Source organism: Prunus persica, chromosome G3, assembly GCF_000346465.2.
Source record: "Prunus persica cultivar Lovell chromosome G3, Prunus_persica_NCBIv2, whole genome shotgun sequence".
NCBI classification, from domain to species: domain Eukaryota; kingdom Viridiplantae; phylum Streptophyta; class Magnoliopsida; order Rosales; family Rosaceae; genus Prunus; species Prunus persica.
The window spans coordinates 15,507,845-15,525,609 of NC_034011.1; the positions used below are offsets into that span (position 1 = coordinate 15,507,845).

The 17,765-nt window shown below is 35.9% G+C and overlaps 2 protein-coding genes across 12 annotated transcripts; both read right to left on the bottom strand.

Annotated features, from left to right (window-relative positions):
• Positions 1,642–6,772, bottom strand: LOC18782223. The gene is made up of 10 exons (XM_020561080.1): positions 6,482–6,772; positions 5,435–5,530; positions 4,414–4,498; positions 3,726–3,847; positions 3,558–3,582; positions 3,391–3,474; positions 3,272–3,301; positions 3,082–3,187; positions 2,913–2,977; positions 1,642–1,950 (listed from the first exon to the last, which is right to left on the bottom strand). Exons 1-9 carry the CDS (start codon positions 6,569–6,571, stop codon positions 2,914–2,916), a joined length of 702 nt encoding a protein of 233 aa, XP_020416669.1. The 5' UTR covers positions 6,572–6,772; the 3' UTR covers positions 1,642–1,950; position 2,913.
• On the bottom strand, positions 9,364–17,692 carry LOC18782569 (pentatricopeptide repeat-containing protein At3g02330). Of its 11 annotated transcripts, none has more exons than XM_020560325.1 (9): positions 17,513–17,692; positions 15,511–15,629; positions 15,351–15,396; positions 15,003–15,080; positions 12,286–14,833; positions 10,844–11,250; positions 10,593–10,717; positions 9,916–10,137; positions 9,364–9,646 (listed from the first exon to the last, which is right to left on the bottom strand). In XM_020560325.1, the coding sequence occupies exons 2-6, from the start codon at positions 15,567–15,569 to the stop codon at positions 11,153–11,155; spliced, it is 2,829 nt and encodes a 942-aa protein (XP_020415914.1). In that variant the 5' UTR covers positions 15,570–15,629; positions 17,513–17,692; the 3' UTR covers positions 9,364–9,646; positions 9,916–10,137; positions 10,593–10,717; positions 10,844–11,152. The 11 variants fall into 11 exon arrangements, with proteins under 11 accessions (XP_020415914.1, XP_020415908.1, XP_020415906.1 ...); XM_020560319.1 differs by having other exon boundaries at positions 9,916–10,132; positions 12,286–14,911; positions 17,513–17,690; XM_020560317.1 differs by having other exon boundaries at positions 12,286–14,911; positions 17,513–17,690.

Consider the following 17,765-nt stretch of genomic DNA (forward strand, 5'->3'; position numbering starts at 1 on the left):
AAGTGTTTGCATTGTACATTTGCATTAACTAATTGCCATTCATGTGGGGAATTGTTAGAAAATTATAATATATATTTAACTTTTTAATAATTGAATGGAAATTAAATTATAGGACCTATGACTTTAAGTACATGACTTCTATGAATTGGTATATATGTATCCATTGGGAATAGTCATGTTCTTAACCGAGGAAAAATAAAATATTATTTATTTTGTTTGTGAATAAAATAATAATACTTTATGTGAAAAGTTGCATTGTTTCATAGAAATTGAAACATTGCACTTCTTGGCTTAAGTTGCATTGTTTCATAGAAATTGAAACATTGCACTTTTTGGTTTAAGTTGCATTGTTTCATAATAATTGAAACATTGCACTTCTTGGCTTATGGTTGCAACATGAAAAGACACATTTGTTGATATTTTTCAGTCACATCTTTTCTGAACAGAGGCCTTGTTGCCCATAAATAGAGAAGGTCCTACAACATTTCATTCATCCAGTTGTCATCCAACAATAGTAGTCTTTAGAGCATTCATAGCATTATATTTTTTTTTATAGAAATATAGTGAGTTAGTAAGAGAGAATTCATACACAAGTTATTGAGTCCGCTTTTCTCAGGGATTGTAGTGCTACTTCAACAAGAAGTCGATCGTTGTATCCTGGGAGATGTTTGCCAAGCAAATCGTAAAAGCACCTGTGAGGAGGCAATTTCGTCTTAAGAAGATAAAACCAAGTTCTAGACTCGATCATCTCTAAAGTATTCTTAATATTTACTTTGTCGTTATTTTCTTGTATTTATTTTGAATTTATAATGAAGTTTTATTTTCAAAATTCTATAAATATAGCAATTATCCCTTTTATTTTTCCAACAGACTTGACTTGATATTCAGTTGTTCAATGCTACATGGACTATTGTACACCACTTTTATGACATTGTATAGTTTATTAGTTTACAATGTGATCCATACAAATGGTCTAAGCATTTTTTTTTTTTTTCTACTTTGTTGTACTATCTTTTTCCACTAGCTACCCAGAGTATTTCATGGGATGTGATTACTTACACCTGAGATGAGTGCACCATGTGCCTTGTAATTTGAAAGTATAAGGAGTGTATAATTAATAGTTTTATTTAAGCTGAATGTGTTTTTAATTAGACATGATAGTTAAGCTTAATATTCATTTTTCATTCATTCTTTCACAACTTAAACTTTTAAGGTTAACGATAATTGCGCAAGAAGAATAGTCAAAAGATAATTGAGTGGGAAGTAAAGTGGATAAAACCTATTATGAATAGTAGTGCAGGGTCTGCAACCACGCTGGAGCATCTCAGAGCTTTGCATGAGATTTCAAGTTTTAGCTTTTGACATAGTCATTGACTTATGGCTCAGTTTCAGGGAATTAATCCTTTTTATGGGGTTCTATACAATTTCAAACCCACAACCACAATAGCACATCAATGAACAAGAGTGAGGACGTTATTCATAAATAATTTTTTTTTTTTTTTTTAAATGTACACTCTCGAATCTTGAAGTGAACCAAAAAATAAAAGCCAACCGAGTCAGCTTAATTTCAAATTTGTCATCAAAACTTTGCACATTCAGGTGCATTTCAAATCTTAAAAGAAGAAAATCTTGCACAAGAAATAAATCAACCTGGACAAAAAGAAAGCTTGGATTGCTCTGCAGTCCCCATAAATCAGTTTGAGGTTCGGGTTTACACTTGTGGAAATTCACATCAATTTCTTTAAATCACCTTTAAGCCTTTGTTATGATACACCAGTACAAACTTTCCTATACAAGAACTATCACAAGGTGTAACCCAGAATCAAAAGGGTTGAAAGAATGCAGTATTCTGTGAAACTAACTACTCATCAATGGAGAGACTGAAAAGAATAAGTGATAGCTGAAGGTTCCTGTCGCAACGAGATGACTAGGCTAAAAAATCGTTTGAACCTGAAAATAACAGAACACATAAGTATTAGAGATAATATTACTAGGGATCTAATATTTACAAGTTTCATTTCATGATTTCTATAAGCCTATAACCAAGAATAAAGCTAATAAAACTTGAAAGCTTTCCTAAAGCAAACCCCAAATTTTTTTAAAACCAAATATTTTCTAATAAAGGGAATGTCAAAGCAATTTAAGCAAAAAGCAATTTAAGCAAAGTATTACACAAAAAAGAAGGACAATTACTACTGTGCTTTTTAGCACACCTTACTAACAGTTTGAGGGCATCTGCTTCGCTAATAAATAAAAGCATGACCATTTCCAAATCAGAGAACATAGTAAATCCTTGAATGATAATTCCCATGTGGATATATTTCACTATGTTTCCAGAAGGGAGGAGGTTCTAGGTACATTATCTACAGAAACAAATATATATTCTTCCCCTTACGAATGTTCCTTTGAAAGTTGCATAGGGTTGGAATACTATTGCACAATTTGAGGCCCAAGGGTATCTATGTTGCTAACAAATAAAAGAATAATCATTTCCAAATCTGAGAGCGGAGCAAATCCTTGAATGATTCAAGAAAATATAAAAATAAATCCTTGAATGATAAATCTCATGTCTACAAATTTCACTATATTTCTTGATAGGAGGAGGCTCTAGGCACATCATCTACAGGGAGGAATATATCGTACATAGTATTAAGGTGACCACAATTGGTACATGGAAATGATTTTTCTAGCTTTACTTTCACAATTGACAATTATAATGGTTCCACAATTGGTTCATGGAAACAATTGTAAATTGTAATGGTTCAAAACATTCAAGCAAAATCAACTCTTCCAAATACAATGATTCGGAAACTAACCATGATCATTAGTTAAGCAGAGTAATCTTTTTCAGATAAAATTGGATAACAAATTCCAGATATTCTTCTAAAACAGAGTGAAGCAGCAGATAGTACCTCAGGATAAAATGACGAGCCCTAGGTACACCGACGCAGAAAGAAAGATAAATGATATCAGTCCCCTGCGTATAGAGATTATTAGGTTATGCAAGAAAAACTTCAAGATTTAAACATTAGTACGACTCTCTGAACAATACAGCTAACCACATCTCTGAACAAAGCTCACCATATCACTCCCCATCCAACCCCATTACAGGGGCAGGGGCAAACTTCTGCAAACTTCTCAGCATCACTGGAGTTGACTCTTCTAGATATTAAATCATCATAAATATCTGTGAAAATAATCACAAATTAAAACATCTGTAATTTGGAAGTTCAGAATAGGTAATTTCTATGTTAAGGACCATTGAGGTTACCGTAAACTGAAAACAAACTGTTCATCACACCTGCAATTTCAAATGGAAAAATAAGCAACTTTTCATTTCCAAAACAAGTTCATCTCAGAGAGTAAAGGCTTGAAAAGATAAGAATGTACCAATAAAGAGAATAACGTAGCGAAGAATACGGACTTTTGTTGTTTCTTGCAGAACCCAAATTATAGCAAGGAATACAATGAATCCTGAAAACAATGATCAATCATGTATGGAAGAATGTGGATAGTATAAAAACCAATACGTATTAAACAAATGTGAAAGTACTCACCAATACAAAGTCCCCGAAGTGTCCACTGTATAAAACAATAGAATTTAGAACGCAAGAATGAGGAAATTAATATCCGGAAAGCTCTAACTATGAAAATGGAGCTAAAACATAATTGTCTGCATATGCTTATTAAATGCGAATAGGAATATGTATTCATAACTCTCTTACATTTTTTGCCACAAAAAGCACAACAAGCAGAGCAACACCCAAACAACCAGCAGCAATTCGAGCAGTTAGGAGATTTGTGGAAGCAAGTATCAAAGCCATTCCCCAAAATGATGAACCTAGATCTGGATGCAGAAAGCACTTTAGACCAGGTATACCATTGAAAATCAGATTACATTAAATTGAATATGACAGAGTGGAAAGAGTTTAAAGAACACAAAACTATTTAGTTTAACAGAAAAGACAACTGTAATTAGGACCAAAAAAAAAAAAAAATTGAATTCAAAGCCTGCATGGTTTTCATATAACACCAGCATGCATGAAATAAAAAAAACCATGAGAACTTCTAAAGTGTCCTATTTTAGCATCAGAAGCCACGTATGTGCCAACACAGACTATTTGGCCCCTATCATATACTCAGACACATCTTAGACATGCACTGAAGATGAAGTATAACAAATTGAGGAGAAAACTTAGCTTGTGCACATCAAATGCAAGTGTGATAAATTGAGAAACTTAATATGGATAACTATGTATGCACATATCCAGTAAGACAATCATATCATGCAAAACATCCAAAATTGCTTTTCGAAGTCAATGCCAAATGCCAATAAATAATGTCTCATAACGAAGGACAAAAATAAGGATCCACTGAAATGAAAAATAAAGATTAGGGACAAGAGTGTATTACATCCTGCAGGTAAGATCAAACAATATATACCGCCACGTGTTTGTGTGACCCCACCCTCATTTGCGTGAACCTGGATACCTTCCACCTGAAAATGAATTAAAATTAGAAATCCATGATTGAGGAAGCTAATTACCTAGAAACTAAAGAAGTTTAACGAACTGGCATGTGTTAGTCGGCCTAATGTAAGTCAGCCTTCAAAACCGAAACACTTGGTACAATGTGCTTACATTCATCATTTATAAGCTTCAATCATTCTAAATTTGGAACATTTAGGAAAATTATGTGATCCCAAGATTACATAACATTTACAAAAAAGAATAAAATAAGAACAACGATAATAATGAGAAAGTTAATAATTATGATGATAACAATAATAACAATAAAAATGACAATAGTATTAGAAATAATTATAACATCTTATCGAAGATATGCAACTGTTCAACTACCAACAAGCTTTGAAAGTGAAAAGTTACAGTTGGACTTTCCCAAGTGTAGAGTAGCATAAAATGTATCATCCTCATCTATAATTTAGAGCAGCTAATTTTCCGTTTGACTATTTAAGCTAGCCCATTCTCTGACATTTAAACTAAGGTCATATACTATATAAAAAATTGCTAAGCCCCTGACCAAAACAGAATGGACCAAAGCAAAGCAAGTTCTAGTCCTTCTTTTCCGAAAGCTTGCATGTTACGCGGCCTATAAGCTTGTGTAGAAAAGTAAAATGTGAGTGTTGATCTAACTTCTAAACTGAATATTGTTAGGCAAGTGAGGAACAACATTGCCAGCTAAGGTTTCTTTCAATGCCTCAATCAATCAGAACTCGGTGTAAACTCAAACTCGTGTAAAAAGAGAGGTGCATTCTCACACAACAAGCAAACAACTTTGAAAATAAAAGACCAAGTTTTGATCAACTGAAATATAGATATCTATATAAGAAAGTAACCATTGTTTCCTCTATGCCATCTGATCACATCATTTAAGCACCAAAGATAACAGAAAACAAAAAATAACTTCTTCTTACCTTGCCACATGTGAGTATGCAAGCAATTGCATGGCTTGCTTCATGCAAGAACACCGTGATGAGCTTAAAAGGTGTGAGTATTATTGTCCTCCACAGCTTTAACAACCAAAACAAACTTCTAGATCAAAAGGTCAACTTGATCAAGTAAATGCTAAACCATTAATGAGATTGATAAAAACTTTATAAAAAAAGTATTTTAAAAAGCTGCAAGATACATATATAGGTAAACTAAAGCTAGGCAACATAACAAGGCCCTCCCCAAATCATGTACCATTAACCAAATAAGGTGTTCTTTACTACTCCTCTATATTCACATCCTTGACCCATATTCATTAAATCTTTTCTCACGACCTCAAACAGCACCACGAACTTTTCAAGTGCAATGTCAATAGTCTTATCAACCAGAGTAACTAGTTACACATGACCAAACCATCTTGGTTGCATGTTTTCATCTTCCCTCATTGCTAATCCCTCCTTTTTACATGTTGGTTCTTAGATGAAGTTGAAACTTTTGCATTCTTGTTTGACATTAAAAGGAAAAAAATGAGAAAAGTTTCTCAAAATGATAATTTCCAAAGAGACATTTGGTTCGTGGAGAAAATAAAAACTTGGGATAGCCTCACACACGAAAACGTATAAAATGTTAAATACATTACCTTAAAACTAATAAAGTTTTATTTTGGTAGCTATTAACCCGCTTCCTAAATTCTAATCTACCACATAGCCTCATTGTGTATTTAGCTAATTAGCATAACTTCCCCACAACAGTCAACTACCAAGAAAACACCATTAAAATCAACAAGAAACTTCTATTTAAAACCTTGAAGAAGAAGTACAAGAATGATAATATCTTGGACCTCAGATTTTCCCTTATTTAAACCCAATGAAACTATCTGCTCAACAACTCGACTCAACCCGCTCAAGCTTCAAGAAAGCAGAACAAATACATCAGAGAGACCACTCTTAAATTTATTATCTTTTTTTTCTCGGGAAACAAACAGAGTCAAATAGTTTCTAATGAAAGCAAAAAGGCCAAAGTTGACATACCGCGAGGATCACAACGGTGAAGACTCCAATAGTCGCTAAGAATACGACCTGGTCATGCTTGCAACAACTCTTCAGCTCCCAATTGGGCATTGTTTATACTCTTTTTGCTACAGAACAAGCTTAACTCCAAGACTTCTGAGGTACCCAGAAATCTCAGATAAGCGTTGGCTCGGAGAAGTTGGGTGGAGGAGAAATTGCAGGAAGGACAGAGTCGTTGTTCTTTTGTCTCTCCTTTTTCTTTTTTATTTTGGTCAATTATTTTGATATTAACAATTCGTAATTTTCTCACCAGTTTAACGTAGAGCGAGACAGTACATCAGTTTTAACATTTTATTATTTAATATTTTCTTTGTTCTCGTATTTTAAAGTTGTTCTTTGGAGGAAGACTGAGTCATGATTGGCTTGACTTTGCTCTTTCTTTACTTGTCGTGTTTGGTTGTCATTGATGCGTGTGTTTGCTAATTAAGAATTAGAATTCTTAATAATTAAGAATTAGAATTCTCATTAAATTAAGAATTAGAATTCTCATTAAGAATTGAATTTCACTTACAGAGAATTCATATGTTTACTTTACATGAATGAATTAAAAAGTAAATAGAACCCACACAAAATTAGAAATTGAATTCATTATTTTGGAGGAATTCAATTATTAGGTGGAAGATGGTATTCTAATTCTTGGAGAACTAACTCATTGATAATTCATCTTTTTTATCTATTATATATCCTTATACAATTTTCAAATTTTCAAATTTACCATATACTTTAACCCAACAACGATAACATTTTAGTAATTAGTATCATTCATACCCCAATTCCATATGATCTAGTAAACAACTTCAATAAGAATTCGAAATCTAATTATCCTCAATCCAACTCTTCCTCAATTCAAATCCTCCTATAATCTAATTACAGATTAATAAACATGTCATGAAGTTATAAAACAACACCTTCTCTTTTCATCTTACTACTGCAAATAATTAGAGAATTATAGGACTTCCTTGCTCGTTGTTGAAAAAAAGGGGCTCACTTGCAGGCTACGGGTGAGGAGATTCTAATATCAATATGGGATTATCGGGTAGAAGAATAGGGTTAGGTTTGCATGTTTTGAAATAGAAAAAAAAGCGCACAGCACAGTTTGTTGCTTAAGACAAAACTACCGCTGTACCGCACAACAAAATCGAAGAAGGGGTTTGCTCCTCACAACTTGTGTTCCAGCTTAAATGACAAAGAAAGCCCAACAAATTATACAACGTCGCTTCATAGAGAAAACTAGGGTCGGGCACTTCTTATGAAACATTTAAAAAATATTGGATCTATTATAAAAATAAAATAATAGAGTATGAAACGTACCACTGAATATTGAGATCCAACATCATCATTAAGTTTTTAACTAATACATCTTTCATGTGGGCTTCATCTCTTACTTTACAACATGACCAAACTAGTCCGATTCACGATTCCATAATTACAAACCACTGATTTAGATCGAACACACCCAAGGAGAGTTGAACACCAAACCTCATTGTGGCAAAGAAGGTCAGATAGCACTAGAGTAGTTAGTCTTCTTGTGTAATATATGTATAAGCATGTTATTTATTCACTCTCCATTCGAATTTTAAAAAAAATGCTATAAGCATCAACAGGGTCTAGCCGAGTGAAAAAGGGTCTTGACTTACAAATTAAAAGTCTCAGTTTTAAACTTCACGACATCATAGTTGTATGTGTGTTTGAGAAATCCCTCATCTCTAATTTAGACTATCACTTATTTAAAAAATATATATTATAAGCATGTTAGGGTAACCCTAACACCCTGACACCTCTCTCTCTTTTCTTTTTTCTTCCCATCTGTTTCTCTCTCTTTTTTCTTCTTCTCCACCTCTCTTCATCTTAATTTATTTTATCCTCTATCCTTTTCCGTCCATTTTTCTCTTTGCTTTTTTTGTTGAAAATTTTCTCTATGCTTCTCTATCCTTTTCCTCTTCTTCTCTGTCTTCTCATTCTCCTCTTTTTTGCCCCTCTGCTCGCATAGTCTTCGTCGTGGTCTACAATTTGTTGTATGCATCTTGTGACTGATTAGCCTTCAGTGGTCAATAACTCTCCAATGGCACGATTACTTAATCGTGCCCAGCCCTAGTATCATGGGCGATTTCTCTCATTCTGTGTTACTTGAAATGTTATTTATGGGAAGGCACTCACCAAATCCCCTTTTATGTTCAAGATTTTTCTAATTATGAATTTATTCTTAACAATTAATATAGGTGGGAAATTGAGTCACTACATCCAACTTTTGATTAATCTTTATGCATAGGCGATAAATGTTTCCGGCAAAGGGGATTTATGAAGCTAACTTGGATCGTTTATTGACACAATTATGTAAACTATATCGAACCGCACTGGTTGGAAAATTTGATCTTGCATATAATTTATATGGGCTAAGTGCAAGCCTCAGTTTGCAATAGTTGTACAAGGATTGTCTCTTAAAATACTCAGATGCCTATTTCTTACATGAAATTGACACAACTAATGGAATTATTATGACAAATACAAAGTTCATTGATGTTCCCTTGTTTGATAAAAAAGTTCATGAGTTGTTATACAAATTATGTTTTCAAGCATTTAGTCGATTGTTGTATGCTTACGGGAACTTCATGTTTGGGGTATCGAGCACGGATTTAGTTTATGGTGCAGCTCAATATACTTGGGATCTTTATGACTTGCATTGCAAGGAATGAGAGGTGGCCGTGCTTATTATGGAAGTTGTTATATTAGATACGAAATTCACCCATTTATTTATGATATGTAAATTGTAATAACATGATATAAACAATTTAAAAAAATATATAGAAATACTATTAAAGTCAATAAGCATACCATAAGTCCTCTAGAGTTCAATATCAAGTAACACAACTATAAAGTACTGCAAATCGACGCACTCTCCAGTACATATTCAGAAAATAGATAATGCAATAATGCACAGTGTCTTCTTCAAATGTCAAAGCATCAAACAAAAGAAATTTGAGGAGTTTAACCATACAGCACCTTCCACTTTGCTTTTCCCTGTGTGTCCGAAGAAGAAACCTCATCAATGAAAGATGCAGCAAGCTCAGTAAACATGATTTCACATGCTTCCAGATGCGAGCGGCCAAGAGTCATTGCGGCTGCATGCTAAATTTAGAGACGAAATTTAGTCTAACCAGTTGAAAAAATCAAGAAGCATGGAATAGTTATCAAAGAAAAAGATTATAAGTTCTGTAATTAGAGCAAACCCTTACAGACCTCAAACTAGTAGTAACATAATAGCATCCTACAGTATGGATTTAGAACTGACCCCAGATTCTGACACCCCACGACAAATTTATTGTACTCACAGAAACAAGAAAAAGAGAAGAGAGAAGGGTTATACTGAAATTAAACAAACCTCTAACAGTACTTACTATATGTGCCTCAGATCAAGATTTTAGAGACGGACAAAATTAGATGGTAAAGATCTTGGGCTGCAACTATACTACCAGCTTCTCTATTATTTGGCGGACGAACATACAAACATTGCACACATAAGCCTCTGATCCAATTTGTTGTCTGCATCTTGTGACTCATTAGTCTTCCCACCCAACTCAACAGATGTGATATGAGCCAAACGTTGCATAACCTCTGCCCTACAAATAAAGATTGTGTTGCGATAAGATCGTGGAATTTCAGTCTTGAAATTTGGGTTGACCTGGAAATACTGATCCTAACAAAGCATGTAAAAGATAAGAGCAATATAGCCATACAAGCAAAATCATGTTCCCAGCACAAGTGCACCGAAATCTTGCCTAACAAAAACATTTAACGTGTATGTGTAACCTAAGATTTATATATATATATTTTTTCCGCAAACTCTACATATTAGTAATCCCTTCTTTAGTTGAGCCACTCTTAAATACAATAAGTTCAAACTCAGAAGAGCACACCAATACTGGAAAGGAACATACATCTTTTTTTGAAATCAAAAGAAACATGTGTTAAAATAACTATACGTAAACAACAATATTCTTAATTTGCCTCATGGCCAGATCTTGGGCAAAGTTCAGCTGCGTATTTGACAAGCTCACTAAGACAACAAGCCCACCTGTTCTTATCAAGGCTCTCAAATATTACAGATTGAAGTGTCACGTCAGGAGGGGTTGCATCAGATTCTCGTCCAAAATTAAATGGACACCAGAATCCCAATAGCAGCTCTGCATGATGTCATCCCTGAAACATTAGAAAAAGATCCATGAATGAAACACAATAAGATACACATTTGCAACATTGCAACTCAAATGAAAAGCAGGACAGGGAAGTGAATAGAGAATGGTTAAACATATGAAGATAACACACCTCATGCTTTTTCAAGACATCGATTATAATATTGGTTCAGGTTCATATTTTTGGCATATGAAGACTCAAAGGAAGATCAGTTGAAAACTTCAGCTACTTGAAGTTGACATGACAATGGCAAGCAAAGAACGGAGACCAATAACCTTTGCTTCACTAGTACTATCTTGCTTCAGCAATTTGAGTATCATATGGTTCATGGCAAAATCAAGGTCACACGGAACTCGACAAGTTTATCATGTTGGATGTCCTGAGTAAGCATTCCTTTCTTCAGAACTGTCAAGAGTTGTGAGGTTACACTGTCAAGTAGTCTCATGTACAATTAGGTGGCTGATCCTCTGTGTGGACTCTCAAGTAAAAGCTCAAACTCGGTGAAGACATTCCAAGGCCATGAAACGATGGGTCTTGTCCTAAATGAATAAACCACATAATGTCATACAACTTACACCTGAATGAAAGACCACAAGGATAGGCTCCTACCCCTCAACAAATTAACATGATAAGACAACATGATTGGACCAGGGACACAACAACCAATTAAACAAATGCACGCTTTATTGTCCTCTATGCAAATTTGTTCTTGGATTCACTCTAAGAAGCTTGTAGAGTTGATCCAAGTGAGAGCTTAAGTTGTTGATGAAACCATCACCAAGACATAGAAGAAGAGTTGCCAAAGGGTAACCAACCTGACACAAAAATTGTCAGCATGAAATTAAATGAAAAATATAAACATGCCAGGGGAGGATGTAATAGACAGCACTAGCTTGATAGAAAAAAATCATATTTAACAATAATTACAAAGGGGGGAAAAAACAGTTGATCTGACAATGTAAAAGGAAATAAAACACCAAACACCAAACACCAACCATAACATCCAAAAGAAAACATTTAAAAGCCAACTTCAGGGGAAACATTACAACCACAGAATATGAGAAGAACCCTTTTGGGAGAAAAACCTGTAATTCTAGCATATAATCAGAGTGAAAATCCAAATACCAAAAGATGCCTCTGTAACTGTGGCACATGAATTTATCATGCACCAACGGCCCCATTAGTGGCAAGCACAAGAGATTTGAAAATGAGAATATTCACAAAATAAACAAGACAATTCCAGGACCCCCATGATGATTTGTAAAGGTAAAAAAACTATTTATCGATGTAAAAGGTATCAAATTATTAGGAGTGGAGGATAATGATAGCAAATTCCATCAATTCCAAATATGATAACTTGATATTCAGTCACCTGATGCAAGATAAGGTAACTATGCTCATATGAAGGAGACTAAATTAAGAACTATTTTGTGGATTGGACTTGCAAAAATTGGTCATTCTTGTGAACATGTTGTTTGACTTGTTTTCCAACTCATTCATATTCATTTCCCAGCTCATTCCGTATTCTGAATTCGAACAAGAAAAATGGATTTTAATCTACTCATTATGCATACTAATTTTGAGCTTATCTTCAAGCTCCTGTTCTTCCATCTCCTCATCAAGCAGGGCATCAATTTCCGGCCTATATCCAACTCTCATCATCTCAGCAACTAGCAAATCGAGCTTCTCATACACCTCGTTACATCTTGGATGAGCCTTGTCCCCAACCAGGAATGCATGTAACTCATCTTTCACCTCAATCCAGCTGCAACCAGGCTCTTTCTTCAATTTGCTATGCTTCATTGTTTTCCTCATCTTCGAGACCTCACCCCACATTCCAGCTTCAGCATATATATTTGATAGTAGAACATAGGTAGAAGAATCTTGAGGATCCAGTTGCAAAATAGAGCTGGCTGCTTTTTCAGCCACTTCTACATTTCCATGGAGCTTGCAAATGCTAAGCAGCGTCCTCCATATAATGTCGTCAGCTTCGAAAGGCATATCTTGAATAAGCCTCAGGGCCTCATGAACTTGACCTGACCTCCCTATGATATCCACCATACATGAGTAATGCTCCAATTGAGGGTGTAAACCATAGTCATTACGCATTGTGCGGAAATAATGCAAACCCTTTTCAACTTGTCCTATATGTCCACAGGCTCGGAGTATTGAAACAAAAGTGGAGTGGTTTGGCTTAACATTCTCAAGCTGCATGTTCTCAAAAATTCTAAGGGCATCTTCTCCAAGGCCGAAGTTTGCATACCCAGAAATCATGGCATTCCATGTAACAGCATCTCGCTTAGGTGCCTTTTTGAACATTAGATAAGAATCTTGCATGTTGCCACACTTTGAGTACATATCGACAAGAGTGCTGGTTATGTATACATCTAATTGCAATTCATGCTTGATAATCTGAGCATGGATCTGCCTCCCAAGTCCAACAGTAGCCAAATTAGCACAGGTATCAAGAACCGTTGCGTATGTGAAGTTATCAGGTTCTGCACCCATTTCCAACATCTGAGAGAAATATCTCTGTGCATCCTCATTTTGCTTATGTAGTGAGAAACCAGATATGATTGCATTCCATGAAACCATGGTTTGTTCTTCTGTTCTGTCATGTATCTTTTCTGCCTCTTCCATCATTCCGCACTTGCAGTACATATCGACAAGGGCACCTCCAATAAACAAGTTCATGCCCATTCCAGATTTAAAAATTCTGCTATGGATTTCCATCCCATAATTTAAAGAATGTTGAGCCGCACACACTTTTAGAACACTGCCAAAGGTGAACTCATCCGGCTCCATCCTTGAGCGGAGCATGGAAACGAAGAATGAAAGTGTCTCCTTTTCATTTTCATTCTGTCCATGAGCTGCAATAATTGCATTCCAAGACACAGCATCTCTACTTACCATCTCATCAAACACGCGAGAGGCCCCAAACAGATCTCCACATTTACCATACATGTCCAAAATGGCATTTGCTACACATATATTTGATCTCAAGCTACTCTTAACCACTAATGCTTGCAGTTGAAGCCCCTCCAAATGCCCCTTGATCACTGCACAAGCACTGAGTGCACCAGATAATGTTATCTCATCAAAACCAAGACCAGACTTCAGCAAAAGCAGAAATAACTCAAGAGCTTCAAAACCATGCTCATTTCGAGCATAGCCAACAATAGTTGCATTATATGACTGCAAACTACGATTTGGCATCAAGTTGAATATCTTTCTAGCATCAGACATACTGCCACATTTTGCATACATGTCCAATGTGGCAGTTCCAACTATCACATCATATAGGAAGTCTGTCTTTATAGCATGTACATGAAACTGAGTGCCTAACCTATATGCAGATAATCCTGCACAGGACCTGAAGACACTAGCATAGATAGATTGGCTTACCCCGACTCCTGCTTTCTGCATCTCCTTAAACAGATCTATACCCTTGACAAACTGGTCATTCTGAACAGAACCTGCAATCACAGAGCTCCAACAAACCCAATTCTTTTCAGGCAATTCACGGAAAACCCGAAGTGAGCAATCCAGTTCCTTACACTTCCCATACATATCTACTAAAGCACTTCCTGTGACCATATCAATATCAAAACCCATCTTGACTGAAACACAATGAATTTGAATCCCCAAACCAATCTCTTCCATAACAGAACATGCTTTCAGAACCATAGCAGTCGTAGTACAGTCGAATTCCACACCCACATTCCCCATATTCACATAAACTTCAATAGACTTATGATAGTCACCATTCTGCAAGTACCCTGAAATCAAAGAATTCCAAGAGACCACATCTCTCTCGGGCATAACATCAAAACAAGACTGCGCAAACCCCATGTTTCCACTCTCAGCATACCCAAAAATCATGGTGTTCCACGAGACCGTGTCCCGCTGCGGCATTCCATCAAACACCTTACTTGCATATTCCAAAACGCCACACTTTACGTACATTTGGATCAAACAATTTGTAACAAAGACAGTGGGCTCAAACCCAGAAACTATCATGCGAGCGTGGGCTTGTTTTCCTGGATTCGGAGCTCTGCCATGGGAGCATTGCTGGAAAATGTGGGAGAATGTTTTGAAATTCTTGGTGGGTGTTGTTTGGTTCTGTGCAAGAGTAGAAAATGAGTAAATGGGTTGTTGTGTTTGTTGGTAAAGAGATTTCAAGCCCAGACCAAAGTTTCTCTGCAGTAAGAACAAAGCTTGTTTTATTTCGCTCAATAGCACAACTTCACAAGCCTAAAGGCAAAGTAAAATGCCAACGCAATGAACTAACCTGCAAGTCCTTCTTGCGGACAGCACTCGAAAAAGCGAATACATGCTGAACAAAAAATGCACTCCACCGCATGCTGGGCTTCAGTAAACGTAGTATGAAAGTTATAACTAATGAAGCAGACTCCCCAATAACAAATACATTATATATATATAAATATATTGACATACATTGAAAATAATGAAAAAACCCATAAATTCTGATATTTTTAGATGCTATTTTATGCAATAAAGAGCTATGAACTGCATTGATGTTAGAGGCCGAACTTTCTTGACCTCCACCATATACAATAAAGAACAACCGCATCTGGTCAAAGAAACAAGCTTTTAACAAACTAATCTCCATACAAACCTTTCTTTGGAATGTAGATGCCTCATTTTCACCTTTTGGTGATTCACTGCAACAAAAAGATTTTCCCAGTTACAAAATGATATGGTTAGAACAAAAACAAAGAATAACTCAGATCAACAACAATGCCTCCCACATATCTTTGGAAAAGGGAGAAACCCACCTTTCTCTCCATCTTAGAAGCGCTTCTAAAAGAGGTATGTGTTTATGTCGAGCTACCATGGCTAAGGAATCCAGTACTTGCTCATAAGCAGGGTCAGAAGGTCGGAGATATTGCCCATCCTGCAAGTTTCCCACATAACAAAATGAAGAAAAACATCACATGTTAGAATAATGCCAAACAACCATAGCAATACAAACATTCACTCAACGGCAAAAGGCACTGACTCATTGGGTGAAAGATATAGACAATGCACAGTAACAAATGACAATGTTGGTACCAGTTCTACACATGTAAGGGGAGCTCAAAAGGAATTAGGAGTCTAGGACGACCACTTATAACTATTTCTAACTTTTTCATTACGGTTATTACAAAGATTAAAAAGAATTTGGATAATTCATTAAGCATTAAGCACCCAAGTTTCAAAAATCAAATTTAAATACATTACTAAAACCAGAAATGGTTTATGCGCCATTCACATCTCTAGTTCAATTTTCCTTTTGAAGTTTCTCAGGCTCACCCAAGCTAAGTTCCTCCCAAAACTAAAGCCATGCCCTTTTTCTCAACGCCCACAGAAGCTTTAACGCCAAGTTTTCTCCACCCCAATCAACCCAGCTTTCAAGGCTCAAAAGTCTCAGAAGGTTGCCTTACATTTTTTTTTTCAATGGTGGAGGAAAGCCCAAAGGCGATTTACAAGAAGACGTTATCACTTTTCAGCTCCAACTAGCTTTCAGTTGACTCAAACAGAATGACTCTGATAACAAAGGTTAAAACTAAACATTTTTTTGGGTGAAATTAGCAGGAAAATGAAGCGGACCGGCAGATTTTGAAGCAATGGGAGGTGCCCTGGGAATGGCAAACAGTGTCCTTAACATCACTTGCTTGTGGACTGTGGGTTCTTAGTATTTAGTCTGTCAATGCTCGTATATTTATGTTTAATACTGGATGATATTTCACAATTCAGAAGAATAAGATTAATTATTTTCCCAGGCAGTTTTGTTTTCACAGGATTGGTAGAGACAGCATCTATACCGTATTTGGGACTTCGAGTTCAGGATTTGAGTATAGATGAAAAGGCAGCGATGCTGTTTCTTGATCAAGGGTATGTATAATTCTGCTTGTAATGATGTGTGTTGGATTCAGAAGTTTATGAGGGTCTAATGGGTTCAATTATTGTTTTGCTTTGCAGTTCTATATACAAGAATCTTCTCTATTCCAATGGGTCCATTATCAATCTTTTTTTTTCTTTCTTAATTTTTACATAAAATATTGACTTTAGTTGGAACTTCAGAATTCAATCAAGTCAGAGAAAGAGAATATATGATTAGCAGTGGGAATTATGTGAAATCTATGGCTAATGCTGTAATTATTGGTGTAATTATTGGTGTAAGCTTAACCTTCAAGAGAATGATTAATGCAACTGACTTAACAAGCATGCACCACATGAATAAGAGTACTGTTATTTGTATATCATCTCAATTCACTACGTGCCGTACGACAATAATAGAGGTGGTACAAATTAAAAGTAAAAGCATGATGAAGTAGTTGAAATGGTTGAAATAATTTTCTTATGCAGTAGCCTAACAAGTTAATTATCATTCTTTGTTATTTCTTCTCAATTTCCCAACCCATGAAGCCATGCCAGTGCTGGCTGTCGGGGCTTTGCAAGGTTGTGGTCCTTGTGGACTATATTTAATCCTTTTATTTTACTGCTTCAGTAGAATCAGCATCATAACTTCAAAAGAATTAATCCCAAATGGCGATGAATTATCCAAATTCTACTAATGTTTGCAAATCATGTCTTGCTGCGGTCATACAAAGATTACAAAGAATGAAAGTAACTCTACCAAGTTCCTTGAGAGCCAACTACGAACTATAATAAGGCATGCTCGAAACAATGGAACTATTAGATGAAGTGAGCTGAAAAGCCAGAGGTAGAGCTATATAGATAAACAGACAGAGAGCTGAAAATCCAAATACAACCAAATAGGCAAAAATTGCAGACCTGAGCTTGAGCGGTCTCAATACGACTCCGTGCGAGTGGAAGGAACCGCTGGAGCAGGCGCGTTGGGGAAAGGGTGGTCACTTGACCCCCGGAAGGCCGGAAAACACCATAGGAGGCAAGAGTGGTACCACCAGCTCGATAAAATTCCTCACTGAAATGCAGCAAAGGCAGCGCGCGTCTTTAGTTTGTTTTGACACCGACCTAGCCAAAACGACGTCGTATTTGTTTAACGTTTTCCTTATCTTCATTTAGT